The sequence below is a fragment of the Pelophylax lessonae genome, assembly GCF_965119305.1.
Source record: "Pelophylax lessonae genome assembly, chromosome: 3".
NCBI classification, from domain to species: Eukaryota; Metazoa; Chordata; class Amphibia; order Anura; family Ranidae; genus Pelophylax; species Pelophylax lessonae.
In genome coordinates this window covers 69345397-69360411 of record NC_138770.1, presented here as the reverse complement: position 1 = coordinate 69360411, position 15015 = coordinate 69345397, and the positions used below count along the sequence as shown (strand labels likewise).

The 15015-nt window shown below is 42.1% G+C and overlaps 1 protein-coding gene across 1 annotated transcript; it reads right to left on the bottom strand.

Annotated features, from left to right (window-relative positions):
• Positions 1 to 332: 332 nt before the first annotated feature.
• LOC309550339 (fucolectin-like) lies at positions 333 to 14105 on the bottom strand (the record flags this gene model as incomplete). Its single annotated transcript, XM_082250736.1, has 3 exons — positions 333 to 588; positions 12319 to 12604; positions 14093 to 14105. The coding sequence occupies 3 exons, from the start codon at positions 14103 to 14105 to the stop codon at positions 381 to 383; spliced, it is 507 nt and encodes a 168-aa protein (XP_082106862.1). The 3' UTR covers positions 333 to 380.
• Between the last annotated feature and the right edge of the window lie 910 nt (positions 14106 to 15015).

The window sequence follows — 15015 nt, the reverse complement described above, 5'->3', positions numbered from 1 at the left end:
GGCAACCTGTGAAGCTCTGGTGAACTCCATGCCCAAGAGGGTTAAGGCAGTGCTGGAAAATAACGGTGGCCACACAAAATATTGACACTTTGGGCCCGATTTGGACATTTGCACTTAGGGGTGTACTCACTTTGGTTGCCAGCGCTTTAGACATTAATGGCTGTGTGCTGAGTTATTTTGAGGGGACAGAAAATTTTCACTGTTACTGTATACTCACTACTTTATATTGTAGCAAAGTGTAATTTCTTCAGTGTTGTCACATGAAAAGATATAATAAAACATTTACAAAAATGTGAGCAGTGTAGTCATTTTTGTGAGATACTGTATGCTATATTGTATTGTTTACAATGTAGACTTTTTTTTTTTTTTTTTCAGTGGTGTCAGCATGCTTGATCATCATTATTGGGACATATTTTTGTGCAGACACAGCATTCATCATTAGTCACTGGTACTCCATAGATCTGAATTTCACAAAATGTGAGAAATCCTGTTTTTCCAGGTAAGATGACATTTACGTATCGGCCCTTCATATCGAAGCAGTGGAAGGTTTGAGTGGCACCCTTTGGAATTGATGTAATCTGAGCACATCTATGGCAAAAAAAAAAAAAAAAAAAACACATAAACAAAGAGATATTGCATTTTGGAGATTATATATGTTAGTAAATAAAAAAGCTAAGGAATAAAAGGGGCAAAAAATGCAGGAATTCAGGCGATAAAAGCTGGTTGATTTTTGATATTGTTATTCCATTATACAGCTTTTTTTAATACTCTGGAAGAAACTTTGTTTGTTTTGCGTAATACCTTTTATTCGATTTGTTATCCCTTGTTTTGTAGCACCATACCTTGAATAAAAATGTAATTATAAAAAAAAAATATGAAAGAATAGAAGGAAAGTGGTGGAGAAGGGGAGATAAAGGGGGATAACAGTAGAAGTAGAGAGAGAGAGAGAGAGAGAAGTACAATAAATGAGAAGAGAGGAGGAATGGAGGGGTAAAAGAGGAGAATATAAAAAGTGAAGAGGGGAGAACATTAAAGAGAGAAAATATAATAGAAGAAAAAACAATATTAGAGGGAAAGACGAGAGGGCAACATTAAAAGAGATCAGAAAATGGGAGGACAGAAGAATTTTAGAGGGGAGATAGAAAAGGAAAAGTGGCGAGGAAAAAGAAAACATAAGAGGAAGAAAATCAGAGAATAAGAAAAAAGGAGAAATAATATGAGAAGTGAATAGCAGAGGATAATATGGGATGAGAGGAAAAAGGAGAGGAGAATATCAAAGGATATTATGGGGAAGAGAAAAAAGGAGAGGAGAATATTGGAAGATAATATGGATTGAGAGGAAAAAGGACGAAAAAAGAGAGGAGAATATCAGATGATAATATGGAGGAGAGGTAAAAAGGAGAGAAGAATATCAAAGGATAGAATGGGGGGGGGGGGGTATAAGGAGAGGAGAATATCAAAGGATAGAATGGGGGGGGAGGTATAAGGAGAGGAGAATATCAAAGGATAGTATAGAGGAGAGGTAAAAAGGAGAAAAAGATATCAAGGAGAGGAGAATATCAGAGGATAATATGGGGGATAAGGTAAAAAGGAGAGGGGAATAGCAGAGGATAATATGGAAGAAAGGTAAAAAGGAGTGGGGAATAGCAGAGGATATTATGGGGGAAGTGGAAAAAGGAGAGGAGAATATGAGAGTATAATATGGGTTGAGAGGAAAAAGGAGTGGAGATTATCAGAGGATAATATGGGGGAGAGGTAAAAAGGAGTGAGGAATATCAGAGGCAGTGGCAGCTGGTGAAGTTTTAAGATGGGGGGGCGCAAGATCCCACCCTTCCATTTTGACCCCTCCCATTTCTCAGAAGCCCCACCCCTTATAGACTCCACCCATTTTGTCCCCTGTATTTTGCTTGCGTGAACCAATTCTCCCAATATATCACATATTAAGGGGTCCATCAGTACTAGTATATCCCATAATAGGGAACAGGGGCTCTATTATGGGATATACTGTGAGAGACATCCTATTATGGGATACATGGACTGAGAGTGGCACAAACCCCACAGTACAGACCCCCCCAGCACAAACCTCACAGTACAGACCCCCCCCCCCCCAGCACAAACCCCTCAGGCACAAACCCTGCACAAACAACTCAAGCACAAACCCCACAGTACAGGCCCCTAGCACAAACCCCACAGTACATGCCCCCTTCAATATAGTGACCAGTATAAATGCCCCCTTTCAATGTAGTGACCAGCATACATGTCCCCAATGCAGTGACCAGTATACATGTCCCCAATGCAGAGCTATGCGTGCGTGGCTCCAGTGCAGCCAGTGACCACCAGTATACGTCCCCCAATGCAGAGCTATTCGTGCGTGCCTCCAGTGCAGCCAGTGACCACCAGTATATGTCCCCCAATGCAGAGCTATGCGTGCGTGCCTCCAGTGCAGCCAGTGACCACCAGTATACATCCCCCAATGCAGAGCTATGCGTGCGTGCCTCCAATGCAGTGACCACAAGTATATGTCCCCCAATGCAGAGCTATGCGTGCATGCCTCCAATGCAGTGACCACAAGTATACATCCCCCAATGCAGAGCTATGCGTGCGTGCCTCCAATGCAGTGACCACAAGTATACATCCCCCAATGCAGAGCTATGCGTGCGTGCCTCCAGTGCAGTGACCACAAGTACATGTCCCCCAATGCAGAGCTATGCGTGCATGCCTCCAGTGCAGTGACCACAAGTATATGTCCCCTAATGCAGAGCTATGCGTGCGTGCCTCCAATGCAGTGACCACCAGTATATGTCCCCTAATGCAGAGCTATGCATGCGTGCCTCCAGTGCAGAGACCACCAGTATATGTCCCCCAATGCAGAGCTATGCGTGCGTGCCTCCAGTGCAGTGACCACAAGTATATGTCCCCTAATGCAGAGCTATGCGTGCGTGCCTCCAATGCAGTGACCACCAGTATATGTCCCCCAATGCAGAGCTATGCGTGCGTGCCTCCAATGCAGTGACCACCAGTATATGTCCCCTAATGCAGAGCTATGTGTGCGTGCCTCCAGTGCAGTGACCACCAGTATATGTCCCCCAATGCAGAGCTATGCGTGCGTGCCTCCAGTGCAGTGACCACCAGTATATGTCCCCTAATGCAGAGCTATGCGTGCGTGCCTCCAGTGCAGTGACCACAAGTATATGTCCCCTAATGCAGAGCTATGCGTGCGTGCCTCCAGTGCAGTGACCACAAGTATATGTCCCCTAATGCAGAGCTATGCGTGCGTGCCTCCAGTGCAGTGACCACCAGTATATGTCCCCCAATGCAGAGCTATGCGTGCGTGCCTCCAATGCAGTGACCACCAGTATATGTCCCCTAATGCAGAGCTATGCGTGCGTGCCTCCAATGCAGTGACCACCAGTATATGTCCCCCAATGCAGAGCTATGCGTGCGTGCCTTCAATGCAGTGACCACCAGTATATGTCCCCTAATGCAGAGCTATGCGTGCATGCCTCCAATGCAGTGACTACCAGTATATGTCCCCCAATGCAGAGCTATGCGTGCGTGCCTCCAATGCAGTGACCACCAGTATATGTCCCCCAATGCAGAGCTATGCGTGCGTGCCTCCAGTGCAGTGACCACCAGTATATGTCCCCCAATGCAGAGCCATGCGTGCGTGCCTCCAGTGCAGTGACCACCAGTATATGTCCCCTAATGCAGAGCTATGCGTGCGTGCCTCCAGTGCAGTGACCACCAGTATATGTCCCCTAATGCAGAGCTATGCGTGCGTGCCTCCAGTGCAGTGACCACCAGTATATGTCCCCTAATGCAGAGCTATGCGTGCATGCCTCCAGTGCAGTGACCACAAGTATATGTCCCCTAATGTAGAGCTATGCGTGCGTGCCTCCAATGCAGTGACCACCAGTATATGTCCCCTAATGCAGAGCTATGCGTGCGTGCCTCCAGTGCAGTGACCACCAGTATATGTCCCCCAATGCAGAGCTATGCGTGCGTGCCTCCAATGCAGTGACCACCAGTATATGTCCCCTAATGCAGAGCTATGCGTGCGTGCCTCCAATGCAGTGACCACCAGAATATGTCCCCTAATGCAGAGCTATGCGTGCGTGCCTCCAGTGCAGTGACCACCAGTATATGTCCCCTAATGCAGAGCTATGCGTGCGTGCCTCCAGTGCAGTGACCACCAGTATATGTCCCCTAATGCAGAGCTATGCGTGCGTGCCCGACAGAGCAGTGCACTTACCTGGAGGCTCGGCTTCTCCGGTCTCCTCTCCGCTCCGCTCTCTGCAATGCCGGTCCACGCGACGTCAGCGGGGTCAGCATGGGGCCATGGGATGTCTTGGATGATGATTGGTCCAGGCTGTAGACTGGACCAATCACAGCCAGGATATCAGGAAAGTGGGGGTGCCCAAGCGCAATTACTTGCGCTCAGGTTGCGCCCCCAGAAGGCAGCCAATCGGCACCCTTCTGGGTCGTAAAACCCCCCCCCCCCCCCATAGCCACTACATCAGCCGGGGTAGCGGCGAACACAATTTTTTTTTTTTACTTTATTTGTTCTTTTTTTTTTTCTTTTCTTTAGGGGTAGGGGGGGCGGCGCCCTGGCGCCCCCTATGCACGGGCCGCCACTGATCAGAGGATAATGTAGAGGAGAGGTACAGTAAAAAGGAGAGGGAGTAGAGTCCGTACGGCAGTGTTCTTTACAAAGACCTCCTGCTAGCCAGCTATAAAGCACTGATGCACTTTAAAGTAGTGAGTGTACAGCTTGTATGACAGTGTCAATTTGCTGTCACCTCAAAATAATTCAACACACAGCCATTAATGTCTAAACCACGGGCAACAAAAGTGAGTACACCCCTAAGTGAAAATTTGGTGTTATCGCTCTCAGTCTCTCATACTGGTCACTGGAAGTTCAACATGGCACCTCATGGCAAAGAACTCTGAAAAAAAGATTTGTTGCTCTACATAAAGATGGCCTAGGCTATAAGAAGATTGCCAAGACCCTGACACTGAGCTGCAGCATGGTGGTCAAGACCATACATCGGTTTAACAGGGCAGGTTCCTCTCAGAACAGGCCTCGCTATGGTTGACCAAAGAAGTTGAGTGCACGTGCTCAGAGTCATATCCAGAGGTTGTCTTTGGGAAATAGACTTATAAGCGCTGCCAGCTTTGCTGCAGAGGTTGAAGGAGTGGGTGGTTAACCTGTCAGTGCTCAGACCATATGCCGTACACTGCATCAAATTGGTCTGCATGACTGTCGTCCCAGAAGGAAGCCTCTTCAAAAGATGATGCACAAGAAATCCTGCAAACAGTTTGCTGAAGACAAGCAGACTAAGGACATGGGTTACTGGATGTCCTGTGGTCTAATGAGACCAAGATAAACGTATCTGGTTTAGATGGTGTCAAGCGTGTGTGGCGGCAACCAGATGAGGAGTACAAAGACAAGTGTGTCTTGCCTACAGTCAAGCATGGTGGTGGGATTGTCATGGTCTGGGGCTGCATGAGTGCTGCTGGCATTGGGAAGCTGCAGTTCATTGAGGGAACCATGAATGCCAACATGTATGGTGACATACTGAAGCAGAGCATGATCCCCTCTCTTTGGAGACGGGGCCGCAGGGCAGTATTCCAACATAACGACCGCAAACACACCTCCAAGATGACCAGTGCCTTGCTAAAGAAGCTGAGGGTAAAGTTGATAGACTGGCAAAGCATGTCTCCAGACCTAAACCCTATTGAGCGTGTGTGGGGCATCCTCAAATGGAAGGCGGAGGAGCGCATGGTCTCTAACATCCACCAGCTCCATGATGTCATCATGGAGGAGTGGAAGAGGACTCCAGTGGCAATCTGTGAAGCTCTGGTGAACTCCATGGCCAAGAGGGTTAAGACAGTGCTGGAAAGTAATGGTGGCCACACAAAATATTGACACTATGGGCCCAATTTGGACATTATCACTTAGGGGTGTACTCACTTTTGTTGCCAGCGGTTTAGACATTAATGGCTGTGTGTTGAGTTATTTTGAGGTGACAGCAAATTTACACTGTTATACAAGCTGAAAAACCACTACTTTATATTGTAGCAAAGTGTAATTTCTTCAGTGTTGTCACATGAAAAGATATAATAAAATATTTACAAAAATGTGAGGGGTGTACTCACTTTTGTGAGATACTGTATGCATACAGTATATATATATATATATATATATGTATATGTATATATATATACATATATACTGTAGATGGGCACTGAAACGACCACAACATGAAGAAGTATACTGTACAATGTACTGTTGACAGCAAGCACACAACCTCACTAACTATGTAACTGTGTACCTATATGGAGGTGCCAGCATGCAGATGAACAAGATGTATACTGTATGGCTCTTTACTTATGCCTTTCCACCCACGTATGCTGCTCGGCCATGCTATCAACACCCTTCAGCATTACTACAGTAATGGCACTAAACAAGGGTGTCCCCTCTCACCCTTAATTTTCAACCTAATCATAGAGCCTCTAGCCGAGCAAATCAGGTCCCAGAAAAATATTGAGGGCTTCGTAATAGGCTCTAGGGAGCATAAAATAAATGTAATTGCAGACGACATTTTCCTTATGTTAACCAATCCCAGCTAGTCTCTGGCTTCAGTAACTAGAATTCTTGATGACTTTAGCTGTGTGTCTTTCTATAAAGTAAATGCCACCAAATCCTTTATCCTTCCTGTAGGGTTAATGGAAGAACAACAAGCCAAGCTGAGCAATGCTCACCCTTATGCATGGGCCTAAGAGTCTATGTCCTATTTAGGAATTGAATTAACTAATTTGTTTTCTTCCCTATATCAGGCTAATTTTCAACCTTTTTTGAGCAATCTCCTTAACGAACTAGAGGGTATCTCTAAGCTCTACCTTTCATGGTCAGGTAGACTTGCTACATTTAAAATGCTTAAATTATCACAACTGCTCTACATCTTTAGACCATTCCCCATCCCAGCGCCAATGTTTTTCTTCTTCTCTCTCCAAACAACTCTGAGTAATTTTGTCTGGCAGAATTCGAAAGCTAGTAGCTCCCGAGCTATCCTAACCAAGAATAGATTGGTGGGCTGGACAGGGTACATAGACTTTAAAGACTACTATTATGCCTCTATTTGACTCCAAAATCCAGTGGAGAGATATTGAATCCAGTCAGATCCCAGGTCAGGACTTACTGTATCTGTGTGGTTTCTTAGCAAACCCAGACTTAAACCGAACGATAGAACTATACCCGCTACTGTTGCTGCCACAGCTCCTTTACATTTTTCCCTACAAATGCACCCATAAAAGACAAGCCACACAGGATCCCAATACCAATTTCTATCTTCTCCATCCTTATTCGCAACTTATCCATGCGCCTCTGGCAAGGCATACTACAGGTGTCAGACCTATACTCCGGAACTCTAATTAAACCCTTTTCAACATTACAGATGAAGTTCTCACTCCCACCTACAGAATACTTTAAATACATTTAAATAACCCATTGCTTAATACACAATCCTCCCCTCCATATCTATGTGAACGAAGTGGTGTGGAAATATCTCTCAAACTTTAATCTAAACAGTAAGGGCATTACACTATTCTACAACCTGTTACATGACAAAACATGACAAAACCACCTTTTAGCAAATTATTATCGATGTTGAAATGGGAAAGAGAACAGGATCAGACAACGGCAAGCAGCACTAGTTACCAAGGGACTCATTATTCAAATCTTTGGAAACTAGTTTATAAATAGCCTCTTTGGTGGTATATTACTCCATCCAAGATTCACACATTCACCCCCTCTAACTCACCTGCTTGCTTGAGGAATTGTGGTGTAACAGACTATCTTCTTTCTGGTGGGAATTGTGTACACTCCTATACAATGTCACTAAAATCAATCTAAACCCAACCTCAGAATTTTCTTTACTGAGTATTGGCATTAATAAAATCTCCAGGCACCAACATTGTGTAGGGATCCATATTCTTTTAGCAGCCAGATTGGCCATTGCCTGTCAATGGAAATCTTCTGAATCAATCACAATAGACAAAGTAATCTCTCTGGTGCATACCATAGTTCTTATGAGCACATGTTTGCAGCTTTGGAAGGGCCCCTTATACCACTAATAAACATTGGTCTTACTGGTTCAAATGGTATAATCAAAATTTCTGCTGTACTTCACAACATCTTAACTATACTAGAATTACTCTTATTAGCTTGTTTGTTACGTCCTATAGGATGCTTAGTGAGCAACAATATAACCATTAGGGATGGGCCGAACAACCCCCTGTTCAGTTCGCACCATTACTTTCGAATATCCTGAAAGTTCAGAACCGAATAATGAACCCTATTGAAGTCTATGGGACCCGAACTTTAAAATGCAAGTAGTTGGGCATATAATGGTTATGGGGGTCCGGGTACTGACCCAGGGGACATGTATCAATGAAAGAAAAGTTTGTAAAAAACGTAATTTTGAAATGAGCAGTGATTTACTGATGCTTAAAGTGAAAGCATAAAAATGAGAAACAATAAAAATGAAAAACTCCTTTCAATATAGTGCCTGGGGGTCCCCTTAGTCTACCTGTAAAGTGGCTCATCTGTACTTTGTATAGAAGCTGCTGCAGAAATAATTGCATTGATAAAGCCAACAAAAAATAAATTTTCCCTGCAAGCTTTCTTTATTTTGTAAACAAAGGCTTGGTTATCCAGTCTGTATGATGAGGCCACAATGTAGTGCACTGGGAATAAGTTTAGAGATTTTTGAGATACATTCTGGTGTCTCTTCCGCAGACTTTGGATAGAAGTAACGCACAGAAATATAGTGCGTAAAACGTACACTAACGCACAGAAATATACTGCGTTAAATGGCACGTAATGCACTGAAATAAACTGTGTTAAATGTGCACTAATGCACAGAAATATACTGCATTTAATGGCACATAATGCACTAAAATATACTGCCTTAAATGTACAGTAACGCACAGAAATGTACTGTGTTAAACATGCAGCAATGCACAGAAATATACTGCGTTAAACGCAGGGCTGTGGAGTCGGAGTCAGAGTCGAGGAGTCGGAGTCGGATTAAATTTTGGGTACCTGGAGTCGGAGTCGGCAAACAATGCACCGACTCCGACATCTACTCGTACTAAATTTAGATTGGAATTTAAAAAAAAGCAAGTTTAAATGTCCCAATTCACAAAAAGTTATAATTAATTACTTAGTATAAGGAAACTTATAATTGAGGAGGCCAAATGTAAAAAGGAAGAACTACAGAAAGTTCTGAAAGGACGTTTTGTCTTCCTTAAAATGGATGCATGCACACGACACAGAGTCAATTATTTTGCTATTAATGTTAGATTTGCGGATGAAAATAATTACAAAACAATAACACGGACCCTCGGATTAAAGGACACTCAGGCACATCACACCAGTGATTACCTTCAGAAGTTAGTGGAGGGTGTTCTAGAAGATTTTGAAATTACAAAGGAACAGATTTTATGTTGTGACAGATAAAGTTTCTAACATGTTGAGCACAATTGAGAAGATGAACGCAGATGAAGAAGGTAACAAACAGATATTAGAGTTAGAGGAACACAGCTCTGCAAGTATTATTATTATTATTATTTCAGGTTCTTATATAGCGCTGTCAATTTTCGCAGCACTTTACATATACATTGCACATTCACATCAGTCCCTGCCCTCAAGAAGCTTACAATCTAAGGTCCCTAACTCACATTCATACATACACAGTAGGGCCAATTTTATACAGGATCCAATTAACCTACCAGCATGTCTTTGGAGTGTGGGAGGAAACCAGAGTACCCGGAGGAATCCCACGCAGGCACAGGGAGAGCATGCAAACTCCAGGCAGGTAGTGTCGTGGTTGGGATTTGAACCAGCGACCCTCTTGCTTCTAGGTGAAAGTGCTAACCACTACAACACTGTGCCGCCCATATCGGAGAAAGTTTAGAAACTGAAGAGAATGCTGACATTTTTTTAGACAACTTTGTTGAAGAAGCATTGAAGCTTGCTACTATTCATAATATGCGATGTGCTCTTCATACACTGCAACTTGCCATAAGAGATGGATTAAAAGATCGCCATGCAGCTACACTAATTGGCAAATTACAGCAAGTAACTGTTGCAGCCAGGGCCCTGAAAACAGATGCAATTTTGAAAAGACATGCAAGAAAAGGAGCCATTTTGGATCAAACAACTCGCTGGGGAAGCACTTATTTAATGGTGAAGCGTTTGCTTGAACTTAGACTTCATAGAAGAAATAGACAATGAAACTCTTGCATTAACTGAAAGCCAGTGGACACAAACAAAAGAGCTGGAGAACCTTCTTTCTCACCCCTTCACTGTCACCAAGAGGTTGCAATGTGACAATCTAACCCCGTGGTAAATTCCTCTTGGAATGGAAGAGCCTGTTATATTACTTGAACAAAAATGGAGGGTTAATAGCTGAGGGCATTGCATCTTCAATGATGAAAAGAGAGAGTCTTTTGCTGGAAAATTAAATCTTGTTAGTTGAAGATGCCATCCTTGTTTATCCAGAGATCGTTAGTGATGTGGCCAGAATAGTTACTGCAATGCCACCCACCCAAGTCAGTGTCGAAAGATTAATACATATTAATACAGAGGAGTCGGAGTCGGGGAGTCGGAAGTACAAAAAACTGAGGAGTCGGAGTCGGAGTCAGAACATTTATCTACCGATTCCACAGCCCTGGTTAAACGGCACGTTTCACACTGAAATATACTGTGTTAATTTTGCACTAACGCACAGAAATATACTGAGTTAAACGTGCAGTAAGGCACAGAAATATACTGTGTTAATTGTGCACATAATGCACTGAACTATACTGCGTTAAATGTGCACTAATGCACAGAAATATACCACGTTAAACACTCAGTAACTCAGAGAAATATACTGTGTTAAAGTGCACTAACACACTAAGATATACTGCGGTAAACGGCACATAACACACTGAAATATACTGCGTTGAACAGCACATAACACACAGAAATGTACTGCATTAAACATGCAGTAACGCACAGAAATATACATAGTTAAATGTGCACTAAAGCACTGGACTATAATGCAGTAAACCTGCACTGGCAAAACAAACTGACACTAAAGTAAAAATGAATGCTCACTCACTACACTCACTGAACTATTACTAGATTCACACTAAAATAAAAATTAATGTTTACTACACTCACACTCACTGAACTATCATTATTTTCACACTAAACTGATATTCTACACTGACAATAGAATCAGAATAGCACACTATAGCACACTAACTCTCTAGCAGCACTGAACAGAGCCCTGTTCTATCTCTCTCCATGCCTATATCACACTACAAATGGCCACTATTGAAAGAATACATTTATATTGTGGGTGGGACTAAGAGAATTGATCCATGATTGGATAGAGTATTCATTACTTTCTCCAACCATGGCTCTGACAGTTCTCTGTGCCCTGATTGGGCAAAGCTTTCATTGCTTCAGCCAACCAGGGCTTCCAATGCATTGTGTGGCGGCACAGTGCATTGTGGTCATTTGGCGGGTCAAACAAATGGTCAAACATCCAGATAATTTTGGTGTTCATCCAAGGGAGAACATCCAATGTCCAGCCCGAACTCATGCTCGAGCCGAACCATTCGCCTATCCCTGATAACCATTATCATTTTTTAGTCCTTTATGTCACTATAGTGTACTTGTTTTGCAATGTATACCTTTGGCAACCAATTGTTATATTCTTGATGCATTGTTTTGTTACAAAAATGCAATAAAAGTCATTGAAATATTAAGAGGAGAGAAAAAGTAAAGAGAATTTGAGAGGAGAGAAAATAATATGAGAAGAGAGGAGAAGAAAAGAGGAGAGGAGAATACAGGATGATAAGAAAAATCTGAAAGACAATGAGTAGAGAGGAGAATTTGAGAAAATAGGAGAATATGAGAGAAAAGAAACATTGGAAGAATGAGGGGAGAGGAAATGTGATAAGGATAATATGAGAAGATGCCAAAAGAAGAGAGAAGAATATGAGCAGCAAAGAAAGAAGGAGAGAAGAGTAGGAGAGGGGTGAGTATACTATAGGACAGTGATGGGGAACCTTTGCACCCCAGATGTTTTGCAACTACATTTCCTATGATGCTCATGCACTCTGCAGTGTAATTGAGCATCATGGGAAATATAGTTCCAAAACATCTGGGATGCCCAGGTTTGCCATCACCGCTATAGGACAATAGGAAGAGAGGAGATGGGAATATGGCAAAAAGAGGAAATGAGAGGAACTAATCACCTTGAATTGTTGTTTCCATTATTGGCCAGAGAGTCTCCAATAAGGATTTCTGCTCCATCTAGGTAGTCTCCACAGCAATCTCCTCTACTGGTTATCATTATGTGGGATATTTTATGGCTCTCCAATAAATCCACCCTCCACCAAGGAGACAGTTGGCTCTTGCTGGAGAAGCAGGAACCATGGGTATATTGTGAATCCAAATTTCCATCAATGGCATTTGTCGCTGTGCTTATAGTTTCCTGATTTGTAGACTGAGTTGCACGGCCTTGAAGGGCCACATTTTTATCTAGTTAAAAATATTGAAAAGTATTAGATTCAATTTGCCAAACATTGTTACAACTTGTTTTGTTCACTTAATAAAATACATCACTACTTTAATTTAAATCCAGTGCACATCTTTAGAAAATATGGAATTTTGAAAAGTTGAAATTTGAACTTTACAACCTTTATAAAACATGGACCAAACTGCTGCAAAAAGGAATAATTCCTTTCTAAGCCCCAAACCCCCCACCATGTCAGACAAGAATGCAGTGCAGAGCTGTTACCTGGACAGTTATAGGTGTTCTGCCCCACTTTCATATCATTTTGGTATGTTGTATTTGAACTGCATAAGGTATCATTTTTTTCTGTAGTATGCTGACATGAAGTGGATGGTTTGGGCCACTACAGCTTGTTTACTATGTGATTTTTATATCTTTCTCTGTTTCTCCCCTCCTAGCTACATCATCAGTGCCTTTAGGGAAACCATTAGGTGGACACAAGAAAAGCAAGTAAATATAAAATATATACGGTATATAAAAAAAACAGTTTTGGATGATATCACATCAACACCAGAAATGCGTGCTAATGTGAATTTTAGTAAAATAGAGGAAATATCTGCTTTAACCTTCTTAGCGATATTCCCGAGCGTGGCTCAGGGTTAAATTTCAGAGCCAAAAGAGTTAACCCTGAGCCACACTCGGGGTACCGCCAGAAGCATCGCTGGATCCTGAAAGCGGGGTTACTTACCTTGTCACCGGGATCCAGCGATGTATCCCGGTGGTGTCCAGCGGCGGATCTTCCTCCCGATCCTCTCCATGCCCCGGCTTCCGTCTCCTATGACGCGAAGTTCGCAGGGGGGTGGAACCGGCGGCAAATTCAAATGTAAAACACACCAAACACACTGAACACACTAAAAAAAACATTAGTTTGCCCCCCAGTGCCCTTTCCTGCAGTTTTACTGTACTTTTTTATGTATATATATATATATATATATATATATATATATATATATATATACAGTATATATATGTATACATACATACATACATACTTGAACTTGTTTATAGTTTTTTATTATATTATAATTTATGATTTTGTGTATCATACCCGAGATGTTATAAAGAAGAACGCACAGTAAAAAAAAAAATCATATGTAGATAGTTGGTTTGGGCTGCTCATTCTTAAGAATTACATGAAAAATAATGGTACCGCTTTCAGCACCTAAAATCGGAAAGAATCATACCGCCAGGGAGGTTAAGAAGAAATGTGTTACAGCTTAGTGTGCTTAAAAAAAAAAAAATAAAACTATTAATAAGTCGGTCATTAAGCATGTGTGTAAGTATACAACTCTTAAATAGGACTATTAAACTGAGTGATAAAAGTACAAAACCAATGCACCATATAGGATGTTTTTAACAGATAATTGTAACTCTTAGTCCCTCCCTTAGGTTAATGCAACAACAAACTTTGTACAGATTTTGTTCTTAAATCCCAGTTATGAGCATCATAATACCTTGTTCCATCATTTCCTACCACTCCCCCATTACCAATTTTACAATGTTTTATAAATAATTACATTTGTAATCTTGTTTTTGTTTCAATAATGTTTATTGAATTTTATAAAAGACAGAAGAAATAAACCAAGGTATACACAACGTAACTGAACAAAGCTTTGTAGTTACACTCAACTTAATAACATGTCATAAGGTAGATGTCAAAGAGTACCACACTCGAAGAAGGGAAACAAATCTTCATTAACAACAGTATTATTGTCAACTAGAGTATGTAACGAGAATGAGATTGGTTGTATTTTTTCTAGTCGGACATTAACAAAGTGAGACGTGGATGAGCAAAGGGTTTGTTGCTGAGGATCTTTTGATGACAATAATCATGACGAGTGGACCTTTGTACGTCAAACACTCAGATTTAAACTGGCTAATTGACAATGAAAGCTCAGTGAAATAACTAACGATGCATGGAGATGGAATCCTGAGATAATCATCAGTAATCGGTGTGTGATGTAGGAGTGATGTAGTAAGAGTTGTGCTGGAGAGTATTCAAGTGTGTGTGTGTGGGGGGGGGGGGGGGGGGTTATAAAGTAAAAATGTATTTTAAAAAATGTTGCTTGTCTTGCAAAACACTCTCAGGCCAAGTTACTCTCAATCCAAGGTTTTACTGCATATCCATAAATGCCTATTATTAATATTATGCTTGTGAGTCTGTGGACCTCCTTCCAAAAAGGTTGGATTAAGGGGCATGTCCTCCATATGTGTAAAAGCAAACCTAATTCTTTGATGCACTGCCAGCAGCCAGCAGTTCGAGGGGGGGGGGGGGGTAAAGGACTGAATTTGTGTAATCTGAGTGGAGTCCTGTATCATCTGGAGAATATTTTGAAACTGTTTTCCTGTGTCGAAATGTTAACTGAGCCCTTGTGAA